Source organism: Scyliorhinus torazame, chromosome 15 (assembly GCF_047496885.1).
Source record: "Scyliorhinus torazame isolate Kashiwa2021f chromosome 15, sScyTor2.1, whole genome shotgun sequence".
Classification (NCBI taxonomy): Eukaryota; Metazoa; Chordata; class Chondrichthyes; order Carcharhiniformes; family Scyliorhinidae; genus Scyliorhinus; species Scyliorhinus torazame.
Genome location: NC_092721.1, coordinates 91,423,033 through 91,444,594, shown reverse-complemented (window position 1 = coordinate 91,444,594; position 21,562 = coordinate 91,423,033). Strand labels below are relative to the sequence as shown.

The 21,562-nt window shown below is 52.7% G+C and overlaps 1 protein-coding gene across 4 annotated transcripts in view; it reads right to left on the bottom strand.

Annotated features, from left to right (window-relative positions):
- Positions 1 to 1,580: 1,580 nt before the first annotated feature.
- vstm5 (V-set and transmembrane domain containing 5) overlaps positions 1,581 to 21,562 on the bottom strand; it is a 179,526-nt gene continuing 159,544 nt past the window's right edge. For all 4 annotated transcript variants that reach the window (XM_072476430.1, XM_072476431.1, XM_072476429.1 and 1 more), the window contains one exon: positions 1,581 to 2,334. In XM_072476430.1, coding sequence (XP_072332531.1) covers positions 2,290 to 2,334 — 45 coding nt within the window. In that variant the 3' untranslated portion in view covers positions 1,581 to 2,289. The remainder of the gene's footprint in view (positions 2,335 to 21,562) is intronic.

Sequence of the window (21,562 nt, the reverse complement as noted above, 5' to 3'; positions counted from 1 at the left end):
GTGGATTTTACTGGAAATTTGTACTCAATTTTAGCAGTGTGGTCGCTCCACTGACGGACTTGCTCAAGAAGCGTAACAAATTCCAGTGGACAGCGGAGTGTCAACAGGCATTTGATGGCCTGAAGGCTGTGTTAACCACTGCTCCTGTGTTAGCCATCCCAAACTATACCAAACCATTCAAAGTGGCAGTTGAAGCGAGTGATGCGGGTGTAGGTGCGATACTTCTACAGGACGACGACGAAGGGCTAGAGCGGCCTGTTGGTTATTTTTCAAAGAAATTGAATTCTCACCAGAAAAAGTATTCCACGATTGAGAAGGAGACTTTGAGTTTGGTGCTGGCTTTGCAACATTTTCACATTTATGTGACCAGCAATCTGTCTGACACCGTTATATATACTGAGCATAATCCGTTGACGTTTTGGAGCGATTCCGGAATAACAATGCGAGGCTGTTTCGCTGGAGTTTATTGTTGCAGCCATTTCATTTAAAAATAGTACATGTGGCAGGACGAGAAAACGTGATAGCCGATGCTTTGTCACAAAAGTGTTGAACGGAAGCAATTTCAGTTGGAGGAAGAAAAATGAAAAAAAATGGACTATATTATTATACCTATTTGCGTGTGTTGTTTTTTGAAACAAAAAGGATATTTACTGTGTGCATTTCTTCAAGGATAGTGAAAAGGTGAAAAATAAAATTGCCTTGAAGTTGATGGGGTTTTTTTTCTTGGGGGGGAGGTGTCATGTGAGAGTGCCTTTAAGAAATGGGTGTTTATAAATGAATGTGTAGATAAATATCTGTAGTGAGAGTACATTTAAGAAATGGGTGTTTACTACTGCAGTGATGTCAGAGAGTGGGTGGAGCTGGGCTGTCTGTCAGCTTTTTACTTTCATTTTTGAGCAGGTTGCAGGGTGTGTTTCAGTTTTGTTTTCAGTGTTGGTGCTGAAGCCAGACCAAGCAGGTGTACTGCTGTTCTCTCTGCCATCAAAAGACTATTTCTTGATCATTTGGTGAATTCAGAATTGTATATGTTTTCAGCAGTGACTTTAACCTGATGTGCTTCTGATAAAGGTTTTGTTTTTAAGTCGTATGGATGTTAAAAAGGAAAGCTTAAAGGTTTACTTAGTGCTGTAGTCTTTGGGGGTTGTTTTTGAATTAATGGTTGCTAAGATGTTCACTGTATGTTTTAAAAAGGTTAACTTGAATTCATAGAATAAACATTGTTTTGCTTTAAAAAATACTTTTCCATTTCTGCTGTACCACACCTGTAGAGTGGGCCGTGTGCTCCCCATACCACAATCTATTAAAAGTTGTGGGTCAGGTGAACTCCATGATACACTTTGGGGTTCTCTAAACCCTGGTCTATAACACATTGAATAGGGAAAGTCAACAACTATTTATTATTCTTCTCTCATTCTTTAACTGTGGAAGAAGTCACATTCCCTTGTTTTATTGAAACCTAGTAATTGAGCACAGATTCAGACTTGAACACAGGACTTTTCTGGGCTGTATTGCTTATTAACATATTACAGTTATCTACTGACTTTACATTTTTCAATATATGGTAGGACGAAACAAGACTATTTTTAACTTTTATTGGCACATCGATATTAACATGATTGATATGGTGTTTAATGTTCATAATATTTAAAAGAAAATTATTGAAAATAATTGTCTAAATTAATGCATTCAACCTGAATACAATAATGAGCAAAGTTTTAATAATGGCCCATAGTCTCCTAAAATAATGTGCATTAAAATATCCATTATGTTTGTGTAACTTCCTCAGTTCACTGTTTGTGGTGCTGCAAAGTATTTGTTTTCTTAAATTATTATTTTTTAACATGACTTCACCAAAATAGGTTGAAAAATAATTTTACAATCTGCATTTAAACAAACAGCTCAAGGGAGAATACGTTCACTCAAACCTATTTAAATATGCATTGCTTTAATTTTTTATGTGAAAAAATTTGCTTTTGGTGTTGTACAATCCACAATGTGAAGTAAGCACTGTACGTATCAACTATATTGTTCAGAATGCATCCAAAGTACACAGACATGAGATTAGTTGTTAGAATGAATAAGTCTCTGAAAACTGCTGAGACAATTTAGTTATTTTAAATGCTGACTGTTTCCTCTTGTCATATCAGCTCTCACGTTGCTTGAAGTAATGTACATAAACTATATGTTCCTTTTGACTGTTAAAGTTGCTTGGTGTTAGTTTTTCCTTCAAATTCCTTCCATTTTCAGATTGTCCAAGAGTCTTGCTTGAACAGACGAGCTGAAATGTGGTCATGCAACATTAAAGTGATGATAGTTCCATATCTGGAGAAGCTTCTTTATGAGGAAAAAAAAACAACACATTAAAAGAATCATAATAAAGGAAAACTGTTAGCTTTGAATGTACATCCACGTGACAAAGAAATAGCTTTTTATGTGTTGTGATCCTAGTTGGTGTTATAACTTGACAGAAAGATCCCAGAATGGAACCCTGGCACAAAAGACCATAAGGTGTACCTTTTTTTTAAACGTAAAGGAATAGAGTCACAGTACTTTCAATAGTATTAACAGTCAGGGAAATAACATTTATTAAACATGAAAAGTTGGATTATTATACAATACTCCTTTACTGTCCCCTTAGCTTCACATTACATGCAGATTTTAGTATCAACATGGATTACAAAGTACATCTTAAGCTACAATGGTCTCATTAACACACAGAATCCTTTAAAAAAAATATTTTATTCTCCTTTTTTCACATTTGCTTCCAAATTTACACCCACCAACAAACAATAAACAGTAACGAATACAATGTCAATCCCCTGATCAACAATAACAATCCCATCCTCCCACCAACAGCCCGCATGTTAACATAAACAAAAAACAAAAGGAATCAAGAAACATCCATAGTCACCATTAATACATACAGTCCCCCTCCCACGAACTCCCCCCTAATGTTTGATGTAATCCAATTCTTGAAAGTGCATAATGAATAACGCCCATGAATTGTAGAACCCCACCATCCTTCCCCTCAGTTCAAACTTAACCTTCTCAAGACTTAAGAATTCCAGCAGGTCTCCCCGCCACACCAGGGCACAGGGTGGAGAGGTTGATCTCCATCCCAACAGGATCTGCCTTCAGGCGATCAACGAGGCGAAGGCTATAACATCTGCCTCTGCACCCATTTCCAATACCCCAAATACAGACCCCCGAGGGCCCGGGTCCAGTTTTACATGCACCACTTTAGAGATTACTCTTAAAAACCTCCTTCCAGTAATCCTACAGCTTTAGACAGGACCAGAACATATGAATGTGGTTTGCGGGGCATGTCCCATTTACAAAAATCCCTTCTCATTTGATCCACTGCTTTGCCCAAATTTAACTTGTGAAGCTACCTTCAATCCTTGGCCACTTGAATCTCCAAATACCTAAAACTCTTCCCAACCACTTTAAAAGGTAGCTCCTTCAGCCTCCTTTCCTGCTCCCGTGCCTGAATCACGAACATCTCGCTTTTCCCCATATTTAACTTATAGCCTGAAAATCTGCCAAATTCTCCTAATCCCTCCATGATTTCGGTCATACCCCCCACCGGCTCCGTGATATAAATCATCCGCATAGAGCGAGACCCTGTGCTCCACCCCCCCTCTCACTATACCCCTCCAGGTATTCGCTGCTCTCAGGGCCATTGCTAAGGGTTCTGTGGCCATGGCAAACAGTAATGGGGAGAGCGGGCATCCCTGCCTTGTCCCCCGACAAAGACTAAAGTATTCTGACCAAACTCAGTTAGTCCTTGCATTTGCCACCGGGGCCTGGTACAGTAGCCGGACCCACTCCACAAATCCCTGCCCAAACCCAAACCTGCCTAAAATATCCCATAGATACTTCCACTCCACTTGGTCGAAAGCCTTCTCCGCGTCCATGGCAAATACCACCTCAGCCTCGCGCCCCTCCGCTGGCATCATAATTACATTAAGAAGCCGTCTAATGTTGGATGTCAGGTGCCTGCCCTTTACAAGTCCCGCCTGATTCTGCCCAATTATCTCTGGGACACAATCCTTTATTCGAGTGGCCAGGATCTTTGCCAATAATTTGGCATCTACATTCAAGAGGGAGATTGGCCTGTACGATCCACAGCTCTCCGGATCCTTGTCACGCTTCAGGATGAGAGAAATTGATGCCTGTGATAGCGTTGGGGGGAGTACTCCCAGCTCCTTGGATTCGTTGAAAGCCTTAACCACGAGCGACCCCAGTAACCCAGAGAACTTCTTATAAAATTCCACTGGGAGCCCATCAGGTCCTGGGGCTTTACCCGATTGCATCGCCCCCGTCCGTCTATCACCTCCCCAAGCCCAATCGGGCCCCCCAGGGCCTCCACCAGCTCCTCATTTACCTTCGGGAACTCTAGCCTCCCCAGGAATTGATTCCTGACCTCCTCCCCAACTGGGGGTTCTGACTCGTCTAGCTGGCCATCAAATTCCTGGAACACTTCATTCACCGCCCCCCGGGTCCGTCACCATCTTCCCCCTCATATCCTTTATTTTCCCTATTTCTCTCACTGCCTCCTGTTTCCTCAGCTGATGTGCCAGCATCCTGCTAGCTTTCTCCCCATGTTCAAATATTGCCCCTTTTACCCTCCTCAGCTGACCCTCCGCCTTTCCTGTGGAAAGGAGCCCAAACTCCATTTGAAGTCTCTGACTCTCCTTCAGGAGCTCCTCATTTGGAGACTCCGAATATCTCCTGTCCACCTGTAAAATTTCTCCTACCAACTTGTCCAGCCCCGACCGCTCAGTTTTATATCTGTGGGCTTGAATCGAAATACATTCCCCTCTAATGACCAGTGCATCCCAGAACAACCCAGCTGCAGTCTCTCCCATGTCATTGATCTTTATGTACCCTCGAATGGCCTCTCTCACTCGCTCACAGATCTCTTCATTTGCTAACAGCCCTGTAGCTAGTCTCCACTGTGGGTGCTGGGACATTCCCGTGTCTGCCCGTAGGTCTATCCAGTATGGTGCATGATCTGAGACCACAATTGCTGAGTACTCAGTGTCCTCAACCCCTGCTAACAGTGTTTTATCTAGCACGAAGAAATCTATCCTGGAGTACGCCTTACGTACATGGGAGTAGAATGAATATTCCCTGCTCTTTGGTCTCTCAAATCTCCATGGATCCACTCCTCCTATGCGCTCCATGAACCCCCGCAGTTGCTCTGCCATTGCTGATAGCTTCCCCGACCTAGCACTCAACCGCTCTAATCTCGGGTCCAGGACCGTATTAAAGTCACCCCCCATGATCAGCCGGTGTGAGTTAAGATCTGGGATCTTCCCCAGCACCTTCCTGATAAACGCGACATCATCCCAGTTTTGGGGCATATATATTCACCAGCACCACTGCCATTCCCTCTAGCTTCCAGCTAACCATAATAAATCTGCCTCTCGAGTCTGCCTCTATCCTCCCCACCTTATATCCTCCCCACCTCGAATGTCACCTTTTATTAATCAGGATAGCCACCCCCCTTGTTTTAAAGTCCAGTCCTGAGTGAAACACTTGCCCGACCCATCCCTTCTTTAATCTAATTTGGTCTCCCAGCTTCAAGTGCGTCTCCTGTAACATAGCCACGTCCGCTTTTAACTGTCTCAGGTGTGCGAACACGAGCTCTCTTAACCGGCCCGTTCAGTCCACGGATATTCCATGTAACCAGTCTGGTCGGGGGTGTTGGTCAACCATGACCTTTCCTAGGCCAGCTCCTAGCCCGTGTTCCGCACCTCACTTGATCCGTCCCTCGGCGGCGACCGGCATCTGATCTCCATCTCCAGTCTCCTAACTGTCCCTTACCCATCAGCAGTACCCCCCTCCCGCCCCCTTCCCCCCCCACTTCGTCTTTCCTCAGCTCTCCCCCCACTTTGCTCCAGTGAACCAGCTATCCAGCTGGCTCAGCATCTCCCACCCTCTGGAGTCAAAAAGCCTACCGACTGCTAGATTCTATCACACCTAGCACTAATACAAGCACTCAACACAGTAACAACAATCCCAAAAAGCAAACAAACCATCCCCCAACACGCAGGCAACGAAGCAAACCCCTTCCCCTTTAACCGGTTCTTATCAGTCCCATCACCTTCAAACAGAATTCAACACAAAAGAAGAAGCTTCAAGCAGCTGAAGCGAAATTATGCATGCAAGAATCAACCATCCTTCTTGCAGAAACTAAAACACCCCATCACATCTTAAAAGTTCTTCCCTCTATCCAGTACATAAAGCAATAAATCAAAATCAAATTACACAAGAAGAGAAGAAAGAAAGAAAAAAAAACACCAAAACCCTTTTCTTCCTGAACATCGCAACTTAACTCTCAGAATTAAAAGACCAAAATTTTAAACAAGAAATAGCAAAACACAGAACCATTTTTCTCACCTCCCCGCCATCCTGTCCCTTCCCCCAAATTCAGACCACCACAGTTTGAGTTTAAAAGTCGTTACACCAGATTGACAGGTTCTACCCCTCCCCCTTTGACTGATTCTTATCAGTCACATCACCTTCAAAGAGAATCAAACACAATAGAAGAAGCTTCAAGCAGCTTAATCAAAATTATGCATGCAAGAATCAACCATCTTTGTTACAGAGAATAAATCAAAATCAAATTACACAAGACGACAGAAAAGAAAAGAGAGAAAAACATTTTTAAAAAAAATAAAACACACAAACTCTTTTCTTCCCGAATATCGCAACTTAGCTCACAGAATTAAAAGACTGAACTTTTACACAAGACAACGCAGAACACAGAACCATTTTTCTCTCCTCCCCGCCACTCCATCCCTTCCCTCAAACTCAGCCCACCACAGTTAGAATTTAAGAGTCTTTAAACCAGATTATTGTCTTTCATGAAAGTAACCACCTCTTCTGGAGAATTAAAATACAGCTCCCGGTTCTCGTAGGTCACCCAAAGACGTGCTGGGTATAACAGTCCAAATTTAATGTCTTTCTCAAACAGGGCCGCCTTAACTTTGTTGAAACTTGCTCTCCTCTTTGCGAGTTCTGGTTCCCAGTCTTGGTACACCCGGATCTCTGATTCTTCCCACATGTACCGTTTTGTCTGCCTAGCCCACTCCATGATACGCTCCTTGTCAAGGAATCGATGTAGCCTCACCACCATGGCCCTCGGGGGCTCACGACCCTGGGGCTTATGTACGAGCACCCTGTGTGCCCGGTCCACCTCCAGCAGCTTGTCAAACACATCGGCCCCGACCATCTCCTGCAAAATCTTCCCCACATACGCTCCCACATCTGATCCCTCCTTTCCCTCTGGCAGCCCGACGATTCGGATATTTTGCCTGCGAGATCGGTTCTCCAAGTCTTCCACTTTATCGAGCAGTCGTTTCTGGCTGTCCTGTAGTATGCTAATTTCCAAAGCCATTGCAGTGGACTCCTTCTCTTGTTCAGTCGCCAGCTCCTGCAACTTTAGAATCTCCTGTCCCTGGGTCGTCATTTTCTCCTTCACCCGGTCAACCACCCACTTAATCGAGGCTATCATCTGGGTTACATCTTCTGTGCACTCCTTGCTATGCCAGGCGAACGTCTCATCCAGGTACTCGACCCATTGCTCCATCGACCAGTGGCTGGCGTGGTCACGCTTTGTCTCGTTACCATTGAGCTCGATGACCTCTCATTCGTGATCACAAAATCCTTCTTAAGCATACCAGGTGATTGTGGGCAAATACATTCTCCACTCTGAATGCCAAGTGAATGTTTGTGGATGTCTCCTCAGAACCCCCCCAATGATTGTTACATGAGAGTTTCTAAACTCCATTCCCCAAAACACACTTTAAAATCGCTCATAAATATGCTTTCCCTTGGCGATTTGCATTCTAAACTCCAGACCAGGGGCGTCATTCTCCGACCCCCCGCCAGGTCGGAGAATGGCCGTTGGCCGCCGTGAATCCCGCCCCCGCCCCCGCCGAAGTCTCCGCTCCCGGAGATTGGGCGGGGGCGGGAATCCGGCCGCGCCGGTTGGCGGGACCCCCCGCTGGATTCTCCGGCCCGGATGGGCCGAAGTCCCGCCCAGGAATTGCCTGTCCCGCCGGCGTAAATCAAACCTGGTATTTACCGGCGGGACCAGGCGGCGTGGGTGGGCTCCGGGATCCTGGGGGGGGGCGCGGGGCGATCTGACCTCGGGGGGTGCCCCCACGGTGGCCTGGCCCGCGATCGGGGCCCATCGATCCGCGGGCGGGCCTGTGCCGTGGGGGCACTCTTTCCCTTCCGCCTCCGCTACGGCCTCCACCATGGCGGAGGCGGAAGTGACTCTCCCCACTGCGCATGCGCGGGAAACTGACAGCAGCCGCTGACGCTCCCGCGCATGCGCTGGGAAACTGACAGCGGCCGCTGACGCTCCCGCGCATGCGCCGCATTTCCGCGCCAGCTGGCGGGGCAACAAACGCCATTTACGCCAGCTGGCGGGGCGGAAATCCCTCCGGCGTCGGCCTAGCCCCAACATTGAGGCTAGGCCGCCAAAGATGCGGGGACTTCCGCACCTTTTTGCCGGCGCGATGCCCGTCTGATTTGCGCCGGCTTTTGGCGCCAGTCGGCGGGCATCCCGCCGTTGGGGAGAATTTCGCCCCAGGTTTTCCAAATGACACTTTTAAACAAAACTTCCATTCCATTTGTTTTTTTAATTTTTAAAATTATATTATCAGAGTTACAAAGCCAGAGCTCAGAGGTGTGGACAGGGACAAATCCCTAATCCAGCTCCTTGCCTGCTCCAAAAGCCAATTCAAATTGAATTCAATTCATGGTCCCCACAAGAGAAACATTATGGGCGAGATTCTCCACTCCCGCTCCGGTTGGGAGAATCGCCTGGGCCGCCAAAAATTTCCCGGGAAGCCGGTCCGACGCCCTCCCGCGATTCTCCCAAGCGGCGGAAACGGCCCGGTCGAGTTCCGCGGGCCGCAGGCCGGAGAATCGCCGGAGACACCCAAAATGGCGATTCTCCGGCACCCCCGCTATTCTCAGGCCCAGATGGGCCGAGCGGCCAGGCCAAAACGGCGGGTTCCCCCGGTGCCGTCCACACCTGGGGCGTCATTCTCCGACCCCCCAGAGGGTCGGAGAATGGCCGTTGGCCGCCGTGAATCCCGCCCTCGCCGGTTGCCGAAGTCTCCGAAGGGAGAAAAGTCGGCGGGGCGTTAATGTCGCCGCTGCCGCGGAGAATGTCACGGGTCTGCGCAAGGCAGCCGATTTTCGGCCTGCCGATATTCTCCCTTCCGGATGGGCCGAAGTCCCGTCGACGTGATGGCCGTTCACGTCGACGTGAATCAAACTTCCTTTTCATCGGCGTGACCCTGTGCTCCAGGTTCACGCCGACCAGCGTGGAGGTGAGTGACGGCCTGGGGGGTTGGCTCTGGGCAGGCAATGGCGTGGCCGCAGTCTGATTGCGTGAGGAGAGGTGTGTCTCGGCTTGTGTGTGTGTGTGTGCAGCGGGAGGGGGGGGGCGGTGGTTAGAGTAGGCTGGGCTCCGGGGGAGTGCCGGGAGGGGGTCCGTGCCGGGGAGGTGGATGGGGGGTCCGTGCCGGGGTGGAGGTTGGGGGGTTGGGGGGGGGTCCGTGCCGTGCCAGGGTGGAGGTTGGGGGGGGGGGGTCCGTGCCGGGATGGAGGTTGGGGGGGGGTCCGTGCCGTGCCGGGGTGGAGGTTGGGGGTGGGGTCCGTGCCGGGGTGGAGGTTGGGGGGGGTCCGTGCCGGGGTGGAGGTTGGGGGGGGGTCCGTGCTGGGGTGGAGGTTGGGTGGGGGGGGGGTTTGTGCCGGGGTGGAGGTTGGGGGGGGTCCGTGCCGTGCCGGGGTGGAGGTTGGGGGGGGGTCCGTGCCGGGGTGGAGGTTGGGGGGGGGGTCCGTGCCGTGCCGGTGTGGAGGTTGGGGGGTCCGTGCCGGGGTGGAGGTTGTGGGGGGGGTCCGTGCTGGGGTGGAGGTTGGGGGGGTCCGTGCCGGGGTGGAGGTTGGGGGGGGGTCCGTGCTGGGGTGGAGGTTGGGGGGGGGTCCGTGCCGGGGTGGAGGTTGGGGGGCGGGGGGTCCGTGCCGGGGTGGAGGTTGGGGGGCGGGAGGTCCGTGCCGGGGTGGAGGTTGGGGGGCGGGGGGTCCGTGCCGGGGTGGAGGTTGGGGGGGGTCCATGCCGAGGAGGGGGATGGGAGGGCAAGTGAGTTGGTCCACCTGGCCAGGTGCCAGCCTCCAACAGTTGGACCCATGCGGTCCATGCCACCTGGCTGGGGGGAGGAGGGGATATGGGCAATGATGACATGTCGTCGTTCCCCTCCCCCCCACCATGCCGTCATGTTTTCAGATCATCCAGCGATGTTGGCCGCCGTGGTGGCAGCCGCTCATGTCTATGTTGCCCTGGATGAGGAGGAGGAGGAGGAGGAGGAGGAGCGTGCCAGAGAGGCGGCGCAGGCTGCCGCAGAGGGGCAGGCGGCAGCCGCCCAGGCTGGAGGGACACCTGACCGACAGGACGAGGAGGGGGAGGAGGACGTCGCGGCCCCACGGCAACGGAGGCACCCGAGGGCGCCCCGTGTGTACCGGCCCCGGCAGTCATACCAGGACCTCACGGACCGGGAATGCAGGAGGAGACTCCGGATGAGCCGGGAAACCGTGGCACACATCTGCCACCTGCTGGCACACCTGTCACCGCGTGGCACTGGCGGGGGACACCCTCTCCCCGTGTCCGTCAAGGTTACGGTGGCCCTGAACTTTTATGCAACGGGGTCATTCCAGGCACCGAGTGGGGACCTGTCCGGCATATCGCAGACTTCGGTGCATCGGTGCATCCGGGCAGTGACAGATGCCCTATATGCCATGGCGCACCGCTACATCCGCTTCCCTGTGGACCGGGCCAGCCAAGATGCCCAGGCCGTGGGCTTCTCTGCCATGGCCGGGTTCCCCATGGTCCAGGGCGCGATCGATGGGATGCACGTCGCCGTGCGGCCACCTGCAGATAACAGGGCCGTGTTCACTAATAGGAAGGGGACCTATTCGATGAACGTACAGGTGGTCTGCGACCACCGCATGATGATCCTGCACGTCTGCGCCCGTCACCCAGGCAGTGTACACGACTCATTCGTGTTGTCGCGGTCATCCATCCCCGGCATGTACGAGGGACGCCATCCCCGGCTGAGGGGCTGGTTGCTGGGCGACAGGGGCTACCCATTGCGATCGTGGCTGATGACGCCTATACGGAGGCCACGCAATGAGGCGGAGAACCGCTACAATGATGCCCATGTAGCGACAAGGGGAGTGATCGAGAGGTGCTTTGGCGTGCTGAAGATGCATTTCAGGTGCCTGGACCTCTCTGGGGGCGCCCTCCAGTATCGGTCAGATAGGGTCGGCCGCATCATTGTGGTGTGCTGCGTCCTGCACAACATAGCCCAACAGAGGGGCGATGTGCCGCAGGCAGAGGAGGGCGGAGTGGAGGAGCAGCAGGAAGAGGCCCAGTCCTCCCCAGATGAGGGGGATGGGGGCAATGGTCAGGGCAGACGGGGTAGACACAGGCGGGTGGCTGTCCACCGTTACCGGCTGGCCCAGCGGGCACGGGACAGACTGATAGCCGCCCGCTTCACTGACTAGATGGGCATGGGAATCGGGTAGTATGGCCACAGACCGCACACCATGGCAACAGCCGACCACACACACCACCCACCCAGCACCCTCACCCCCCTCCCCAACCCCACCCACCCCACCCGCATGCACACCACCACCCCCCCATTGCCGATCCACCTGCGGCACAACGGGCCGGGCTCACACAGTTGCGGGTGGACGCGTGTCTATCGCAGGCCATGGAGGATGATGACAACCCGCCCTGCGATGAGCTCCTGGCTCTACATCGTTGGACTATGTCTGACCCATGGCCACAGTACCACCATCCACCCGGACCATCCCTGCATGCGGCTGTGACACTGCAGCGCACGGTCCTGTCCTCTGCCCGGGGGATGTTGATGGCGGCCCAGGGGGAAGGGGACAGACTCACCTGGGGCTGAGGTAAGACCACCCCTCACACACACACTTGCGCTCAACGTACATGACACCCCCGCACACTTTGGACAGAGCACAAAGGCAGCTTCGGTAGGTGTAACATTGACTTTAATAACCAAAGGAGTTCATGCACGTGCCCTAGCCCCTGAAACTCATCTGTGCCCTGCACCCGTGCCAACTTACTCAGTGTCTAATTGTTTGGCCTTACGGGCCCTTTGACTACGTCTACGTGGTTCCCCAGACGGTACAGCAGAACTGGAGGTGGACTCCTGTGATTCCTGCCCTCTGACACTGGATCCCTTTGGTGGCCGTTTCCTGGGGCGTCCTGGCCTAGATGGGCCAGGCTGCGGCCCGGGCGACTGGGATGGCGAGCTGCCAGCCTATCCTGCCCGTTGCCCACCCGATGCACCTGGGACGGAAGGGGGGGAGTCCGAGGTGTCGCGGTGTACCGGGACCTCCCCTACAGAGGGAGCCGGGATGGACCACACCACCTCCTCCTCCCTCGGGGTGCCCGATGGCCCCCAGGCCTCTACATGGGTGGGGGATGCGAACGGACTGGCCATCCGACGCCCCCCCGACATCTGGCGCTGCCAGTCCTGGAGGCCCGTGCTGGTATCGACAGGGGTCTGCAGGTTTGCAGCCATGGAGCCCAGGGGGTTGGCAAACCCTGTCTGTGACAGTGCGACGCCGGCTCGCACATGGCCATTGGCGCCGATGCCCTCAGCGATGGCCTGCAGAGACTGGGCCATGGCCTGCTGAGACTGGGCCATGGCCTGCACAGACTGGGCTATGGCGTTGAGCGCCTCTGCCATCTGGCGCTGGCACTGGCTCATGGCCTCCTGTGAGAGGGCAGCCATTTCCTGGGCCACAGACGCCGCCTGCACGGAAGGCCCCAGGCCTCGCAAACCGTTCCCCATGTCTGACACCGTCGCACCTATTGCCTCCACCGCGGATGCCACCCGTGCGGTGTCGGCCTGGGTGGCACGCATGACCGGCACCACTCCCAGCTCCTGGACGCGGGTGGACTCCTCCACCTGCGACCGCAGCCGCCGCAAGCCGCCCGTCACCCTCTTCGCTCGTCTCCGTGTCGGTGGTTGCATCGGGTCTATGTGTGGGTGTGGTAACTGCAGGAACCCGGGATCCATCTGGGCGGCAGATGTTCGCTTGGGCTGGGCTGCCCTCCGACCGCCCGGTCCCTCTGCTGCTCCTACCTCCACCTGCTGTACCGGGACGGCTGTGTTGTGCGCACCAGTGAGTGTACCAGACGCCTCATCACTAAAGTGCCCAACCGTGGTGAGTGTTTCTGCGATGGTGGAGGGTGTTGGTGACAGCAGTGGCGTTGTGTCGTGCTCTTCGTCCCACTCTGAGTCCATGGCACTTTGGGGTGGGGGTTTGTCTCCACCCATCCACTCTGAGTCACTGTCCGGTATTTCGTCTTCCTGGGTAGTGCTGTCCCGGGTAGGGGTGTCCTGGGTAGTGGTGTCCTGGGTAGTGGTGTCCTGGGTAGTGGTGTCCTGGGTAGTGGTGTCCTGGCTCGGATGTGACGGGGGCCTGTGGCTGCCCCCCTCGTCGCTGGGTGGTCGCTCCCGCACGTGACGGGGGTGTCGTCTCCCTGTTGCTCCAGGTCTCTCCATCTCCCGTGGTGTGCGAGGGGCATCCTGCGGGCGTCGCATGCTGGAGGGTTCGGGTCTCTCCGTCTCCCGTGGTCTCAGAGGGGCATCCTGCAGGCGTCGCATGCTGGAGGGTGCGGGTCTCTCCGTCTCCTGTGGTCTCTGAGGGGTATCCTGCGGGCGTCGCATGCTGGAGGGTCCGGGTCTCTCCGTCTCCCGTGGTCTCCGAGGGGCATCCTGCAGGCGTCGCATGCTGGAGGGTGCGGGTCTCTCCGTCTCCTGTGGTCTCTGAGGGGTATCCTGCGGGCGTCGCATGCTGGAGGGTGCGGGTCTCTCCGTCTCCTGTGGTCTCCGAGGGGCATCCTGCGGGCGGTCTGCATCTGCGGGGATGGGTGCCTGGACGTTTGGTCCTGCGATACACAATGAAGCATGCATGGTTAGATATCAGGCAGTGATCAGGTGATACGGGGGAGGGGGATATAGGGGAGGGGGGATATGGTGACGGGCTGTCGGTGGCTTACTCGCTAGTACGCCCCCGACCTCTGCATCAGCAACCTCCCGGTCCTCAGGTCCGCCAGCCAGTTCCAGGGCCCTTTCCTCGTGTTCGGTCAGTGGCCTCTCATCAGCGGGCCCTCCTCCAGTCCTCACATGCTCCCTATTGTTGTGTGCGCGCTTCTCCTGTGGGGGGGGGGGGGCATGGGTAAAAGGCAACAGTGTTAGGCAGGTATATGATTGCACGCCATCGGTTGCGCGTGCATTGCAGAGGTTAAGGTTAGGGCTGGATTCACTTGGGGATATGGGGGATATGGGGGAGGGGGGATATGGGGGAGGGGGGATATGGGGGAGGGGGGATATGGGGGATATGGGGGAGGGGGGATATGGGGGAGGAGGGATATGGGGGAGGGGGGGATATGGGGAGGGGGGATATGGGGGATATGGGGGAGGGGGGATATGGGGAGGGGGGATATGGGGGATATGGGGGAGGGGGGATATGGGGGAGGGAGGATATGGGGGAGGGGGGATATGGGGAGGGGGGATATGGGGGATATGGAGGAGGGGGGATATGGGGGAGGGGGGATATGCGGGAGGGGGGATATGGGGAGGGGAGATATGGGGATATGGGGAGGGGGGATATGGGGGAGGGGGGATATGGGGGAGGGGGGGATATGGGGGATATGGGGGAGGGGGGATATGGGGGAGGGGGGATATGGGGGAGGGGGGATATGGGGGAGGGGGGATATGGGGGATATGGGGGAGGGGGGATATGGGGAGGGGGGATATGGGGAGGGGGGATATGGGGGAGGGGGGATATGGGGGATATGGGGGAGGGGGGATATGGGGGAGGGGGGATATGGGGGAGGGGGGATATGGGGGATATGGGGGAGGGGGGATATGGGGGAGGGGGGATATGGGGGAGGCTCACCCTTCCTGCTCTGACGAGGTCATTTACCTTCTTGTGGCACTGGGTGCCTGTCCGTGGTGTCAGGGCCACAGCGGTGACGGCCTCTGCCACTTCCCTCCACAGACGCCGGCTGTGGCGTGGGGCAACTCTGCGGCCGTGCCCGGGATACAGGGCGTCCCTCCTCTGCTCCACCGCGTCCAGGAGCGCCTCCACATCGCGTGACTCGAACCTCGGGGCTGAGCGACGGCCAGCCATCCAGTCGGGTGTTGCGGTCGGGTGTTGCGGTCGGGTGGGGGGGAGCAGCGCGGCCTTATGAGCCGTCACGCCGTGCGGCGCGTATGACGCTGCACGGCGTGAACCACTGCGCAAGCGCGGATCCCGTTACGTCGCTGCTAGCCCATTTCGGGCCGGAGACTATCGACCCATTTTTCCGATGTGACGCAAGTCGGATTTGCGCCGTTTTTTGCGCCGATCGGCGGACTTTCCGCCGATAACGGAGAATTTCGCCCCTGGTCGCTGCCGTCGGGAACAGCGCGCGAACGCTGGGGGGGGCAGCCTTCGGGGGAGGCGATGGGGGATCCTGCACCGGGGGGTACCTCAAATGTGGGGTGGCCCGCGATCGGTGTCCACCGATCGTCAGACCGTCCTCTCTGAAGGAGGACCTCCTTCCTTCCGTGGCCCCGCAAGACCCGTCCGCCATCTTCTTGCGGGGCGGACTTAGAGGGGACGGCAACCACGCGCATGACCGGATGACGGCAGTTATGCGGCGCCGGCCGCGTCATCTATGTGGCGTTGCCTTTACGCGGGCGACAAGGCCTGGCGCGTGTAGATGACGCGGCCCCGATCCTAGCCCATTGTCAGGGCCTGAATCGGTCGGGATCGGGGCCGATTCACCCCGTCGTGAACCTCGGCGGTGTTCACGACGGCGCGGCCACTTCGGCGCGGGAGTGGAGAATCCTGCCCACCAGATCCAGTCTTACAACACCAGGTTAAAGTCCAATAGTTTTGTTTCAAATCACTAGCTTTCGGAGCACAGCTCCTTCCTCAGGTGAATGAAGAGGTAAGTTCCAGAAACATTTATACAGACAAAGTCAAAGATGCAAGACAATATTTTGAATGCCAGCATTTGCAGGTAACTAAGCCTTTACAGATCCAGAGATGGGGTAACCCCAGGTTAAAGAGGTGTGAATTGTCTCCAGCCAGGACAGTTGGTTGGATTTTGCAAGCCCAGGCCAGATGGTGGGGGGTGAATGTAATGTAACATGAATCCAAGGTCCCGGTTGAGGCTGTACTCATGTGTGTGGAACTTGGCTATAAGTTTCTGCTCGCCGATTCTGCGTTGTCGCGCGTCCTGAAGGCCGCCTTGGAGAACACGAAAATCAGAGGCTGAATGCCATCGACTGCTGAAGTGTTCCCCGATTGTAAGGGAATATTCCTGCCTGGCGATTGTCGCGCGATGTCCATTCATCCGTTGTCGCAGCGTCTGCATGGTCTCACCAATGTACCATGCTTCGGGACATCCTTTCTTGCAGCGTATGAGGTAGCCGACGTTGGCCGAGTCGCACGAGTATGTACCGCGTACCTGGTGGGTGGTATTCTCATGTGTAATGGTGGTACCCATGTCGATGATCTGGCATGTCTTGCAGAGATTGCCATGGCAGGGTTGTGTGGTGTCGTGGTCACTGTTCTGAAGGCTGGGTAGTTTGCTGCAAACAATGGTTCCAACGCGCCACAGCGAAAAAACGCACCAACCTCCTCAGAAGACAAACACAGGACACAACCGACAGAATTCCCTTCATCGTCCAGTATTTCCCCGGAGCGAAGAAACTACGACATCTTCTTCGCAGTCTTCAACACGTCATCGATGAAGACGAACATCTTACCAAAGTCACACCCACACCCCCACTACTTGCCTTCAAACAACCGCACAACCTCAAACAAACCATTGAATGAACGGACATCGCGCGACAATCACCAGGCAGGAATGTTCCCTTCCAGTCGGGGAACACTTCAGCAGTCAAGGGCATTCAGCCTCTGATCTCCGGGTAAGCGTTCTCCAAGGCGGCCTTCAGGACGCACGACAACGCAGAATCGCCGAGCAGAAACTTATAGCCAAGTTCCACACACATGAGTGCAGCCTCAACCGGGACCTGGGATTCATGTCGCATTACATTCATCCCCCACCATCTGGCCTGTGAAATCCTACCAACTGTCCTGGCTTGACACAATTCATGCCTCTTTAACCTGGGGTTACCCCATCTCTGGATCTGGAAAGATTTAATCACCTGCTAATGCTCGCATTCCAAGCATTGTCTGGCATCTTTGAATTTGTCTATATATATGTTTCTGGAACCTACCTCTTCATTCACCTGAGGAAGGAGCAGCGCTCTGAAAGGAAGTGATATTGAAACAAAACTGTTGGACTTTAACCTGGTGTTGTAAGACATCTTACTGTGCTCACCCCAGTCCAACGCCGGCATCTCCACATCACTAAATTATGAGAGGCATAGATAGGTTGGAAAGTCAGAGGCTTTTTCCAAGGGTGGAAGAAGGCACAATTACAAGGAGGCACAGGTTCAAGGTGAGAGGGGGAAAGTTTAAGGGAGAATTGCGGGGTACGCTTTTCACACAGAGAGTGGTGGGTGCTTGGAACGCGCTGCCAGAGGATGTGGTGGAAGCAGGCACATTAGCAACATTTAAGATGGATACATGAATAGGGAGAAAGTAGAGGGATATGGACCGAGTAAGGGCCGAAGGGTTGATTTTTAGTTAGGGCATCATGATCGCCACAGGCTTGCAGGGCCAAAGGGCTTGTTCCTGTGCTGTACTTTTCTTTGTTCTCTGTTCACTGAACTCCAGACTGCTTGGACACTTCCCTTCATTTCTCTAGTTTCCTTAACTAGCTGCTTTTCTGATCTCTGCACTTGATTTCTTAACCATTACTCCATGGTATGGCTTTTCTTCTAACAAAGCTGAGCGAGATGTTTCCCCCTCTAGCCTTCTAATCCAACTGCTTCTAGCAGAGCTGTGAGAGCTATCTTCTCTCTTACTACATATCTCTAACTGCAATCAACTTAGCTAAATTACAACTCAAACTTCTCTGCAAGGCCGCAGTTGCTAAGCAATGCCCACATGCTTATAACTTTTTATTTATTTTACACTCTGTAGTTCTCTCTCAGCACAATAGAAGCACAGTTGGAACTTAATCAACAGCCACACCTTTGTCCAGCATTAATCCAACTAGGTTTAATCCTTCCAGGCATGGAAACATTAAATTAAACTCACTTAAAACTATACCTTCTTTCTAATATTTATCAATGTAAATATAAATCCTTTAAAACTGCCGTTGTTTTCTTTTAAAATAATATTTTTTGAAAGTTTTTTCATTCGAACAAAACAGTATAACAGTATAATAAAAACAGATGTTTCAAGTTACAAAATAAAATAACACAATCAACAACCAAGAACACATCCAATCCTTCCCCCCCCCCCCCCCCCCCATATCAAACTAACCAAAACCCCCTTAACAACTGATAGTGATTAATTTCTTAAAAAAGGAAATGAATGGCTGCCATTTTAGGTAGAATCCTTCTACCGATCCCCTAATGGTGTACTTGTCCGTCTCCAAATGTAAAAACTGCATAACGTCACCCTACCAGGCATAGGCACTGCTCCACCCAAACCCAAACAGTTATTAACAAGGCAATGGTGAGAGCCCCGGTGAAATACTCAGGGAGTACGGTAATAATAGCTTCATTGAGAGTTTGGAGGCAGTTTCGCCAACACTTTGGGTTGGGGGCAGGGTCAAGGGAAATGCCGATTCGGAGGAACCACAGATTTGAGCCAGGGAGGTGGGATGGAAATTTTCAGAAATGGGAGGAGAAGGGGATTAAGACACTAAAAGATTTGTTTCTTAGGGGTCGGTTTGCAGGATTGAAGGAGCTAGAAGCGAAGTATGGGCTGGAGCAGGGGAAATGTTTAGATACATGCAGGTTCGCGATTTTGCCAGAAAGGAGATACAGAGCTTCCCGGTGGAGCCGGCCTCCACATTGCTGGAGGAGGTGCTGACGACAGGGGGACTGGAGAAGGGGGTAGTGTCAGCGGTTTATGGAGCTATTTTGGAAGAGGAGAAGGCACCACTGGAAGGGATCAAAGCAAAGTGGGAGGTAGAGTTGGGAGAGGATATGGAGGAGGGGTTCTGGTGTGTGGTGCTCCGGAGAGTGAATGCCTCCACCTCGTGCGCGAGGTTGGGGCTGATACAGCTGAAGGTGGTATACAGAGCACACCTCACGAGGGCGAGGATGAGACGATTCTTTGAAGGAGTAGTAGATGTGTGTAAATGTTGCGCAGGGGGGCTCTAATCACGTTCGTATGTTTTGGTCCTGTCCACAGCTAGAGGATTACTGGAAGGAGGTTTATGGGGAATTTCTAAAGTGGTGCACGTGAAACTGGACCCGGGCCCCTGGGAGGTCATATTCGGGATGTCAGACCAGCCAGAGTTGGAAACGGGTGCGGAGGCAGATGTTGTAGCCTTTGCCTCGTTGATTGCCCAAAGGCGGATCCTGATAGGTTGGAGAGCACCCTCTCCACCCAGTGCCCTGGCGTGGCGGGGGTACATGTTGGAATTCTTGACTCTTGAGAAGGTTAAGTTTGAACTGAGGGGAAGGACAGAAGGGTTCTACAATTCATGGGCATCATTCATTATGCACTTTCAAGAACTGGATAACATTAGTTGGGGCGTGTGGGTGGGAGGGTTGGGGGGAGGGGGGCTGTGTGTGTTAATGGCGACTATGGGTGATCCCTAATTTCTTTTTGTCATTTGTTTGTGTGAACATGCGGGCTAATGTTTGGAGTTTGATGGGAGGATGGGATCGTTGTTATTGTTATGGGGATTGACATATTTGTTTATTGTTGGTGGATGTAAATTTGGGAGAAAACGTGAAAAAGGAGGAGAATAAAAATATTTTTTAAAAACTAAACAAGGCAAAGGTGGGGACATCCACCATCACCCCCTTCTGCAGCACTGAGACCCCGAAAATGGCCACCAATGGCCAAGACTCGAACTAGACATTAAGAATTTGTTAATGTCGTGGGCGGCACTGTCGCACAGTGGTTGGCACTTTTGCTTCACAGCTCCAGGCGCTCAGGTTCGATTCCTGATTTGCGTCGCTGTCAGTGTGGAGTCTGCACGTTCTCCCCATGTCTGCATGGGTTTCTTCTGGGTGCTCCGGTTTCTTCCCACAACTCCCGAAAGATGTTCTTGTTAGGTCAATTGGACATTCTGAATTCTCCCTGTTTACCCGAACAAGCGCCAGAATGTGGCGATGAGGGGCTTTTCACAGTAACTTCATTGTAGTGTGAATGTAAACCTACTTGTGACAATAATAAAGGTTATTATTATAAGATAGAGACCTAAAAGCTTAATAACTTTGGACACGACCAGAACAAATGGGTATGATTAGCCGGCCCCTGGGAACACCACTCATTCCTGTCGTCGTCCCCCCAAAAGCCCCACTCATCCTTGCCTTTGTCAGATGAGCCCTGTGCACTATCTTGAACTGGATTAAACTAAGCTGAGCACAAGAGGATGTGGAATTGATCCTGCAAAGAGCCTCACTCCACACCTTCTCATCCAGACCAGGACCCAATTCATCTTTATCTTCACCTCATCCAGTGGAACCAACTCGGCTGATATTACCATAAATATCCAAAATACTCCCCCCATCAGACCCAGCCAACAATAAAATCCTCTTCAATAGGGTAGACGGTGCCAGGGGAAAAGAAGGAATAGTCTTTCGCAAAAAAATCACGAATCTGGAAGAACTAAACAAATTGGTCGCGGGGAGTTGACATTTTTCTGACAGCTCCTCAAAACTGATAAACCTTCCCTCCACGAACAAGTCCCACACCTTTCCAGACCCTTCCCCTGTCATGTCCTAAATGTCATGTCTCAGCCCCCCGGCACAAAGAGATGATTATTACAGATAGGAACCAACAACGGCACCGAACTAGATTTTAAATGCTGTCTGAACTGCTTTCAGATTCTCAGGATGGACACCACCACCTGATTCGAAGAAAATCTCACAGGAGAAAGCGGAAGCGACGCAGTCACTAAAACACCCAAACTAGAGCCCCTGAAGGAACTTGTCTCCAATTACCCCCATATGGAACTCGGATCATTAAGCCACCCCAGTACTTTCTCACTATTGGCAGCCCTATCATAAAGTAACAAATTGGGCGAAACTAAACTACCTGACTATCCCTTTGGAGAAACGCCTTACGGATTCTCGGGGTCTTTCCCGCCCAAATAAGAAAGGACACTAACTTGTTAACTCTAACAAAAAAGGATTCAGGGAGAAAAGTGGAGCGACACTGAAAAAGAAATAAAAATCTCGGGAGGACATTCATTTTAATAGTCTGGATGCTGCAGCCAAGGACAGGGAAAGATTATCCCACTTCTACAAGTGAGACTCGACATTATTCACCAGACTAACATAATTTAATTTATGGAGCGAGACCCAATCGTGGGCCACCATTTATTCCGATAAATTCA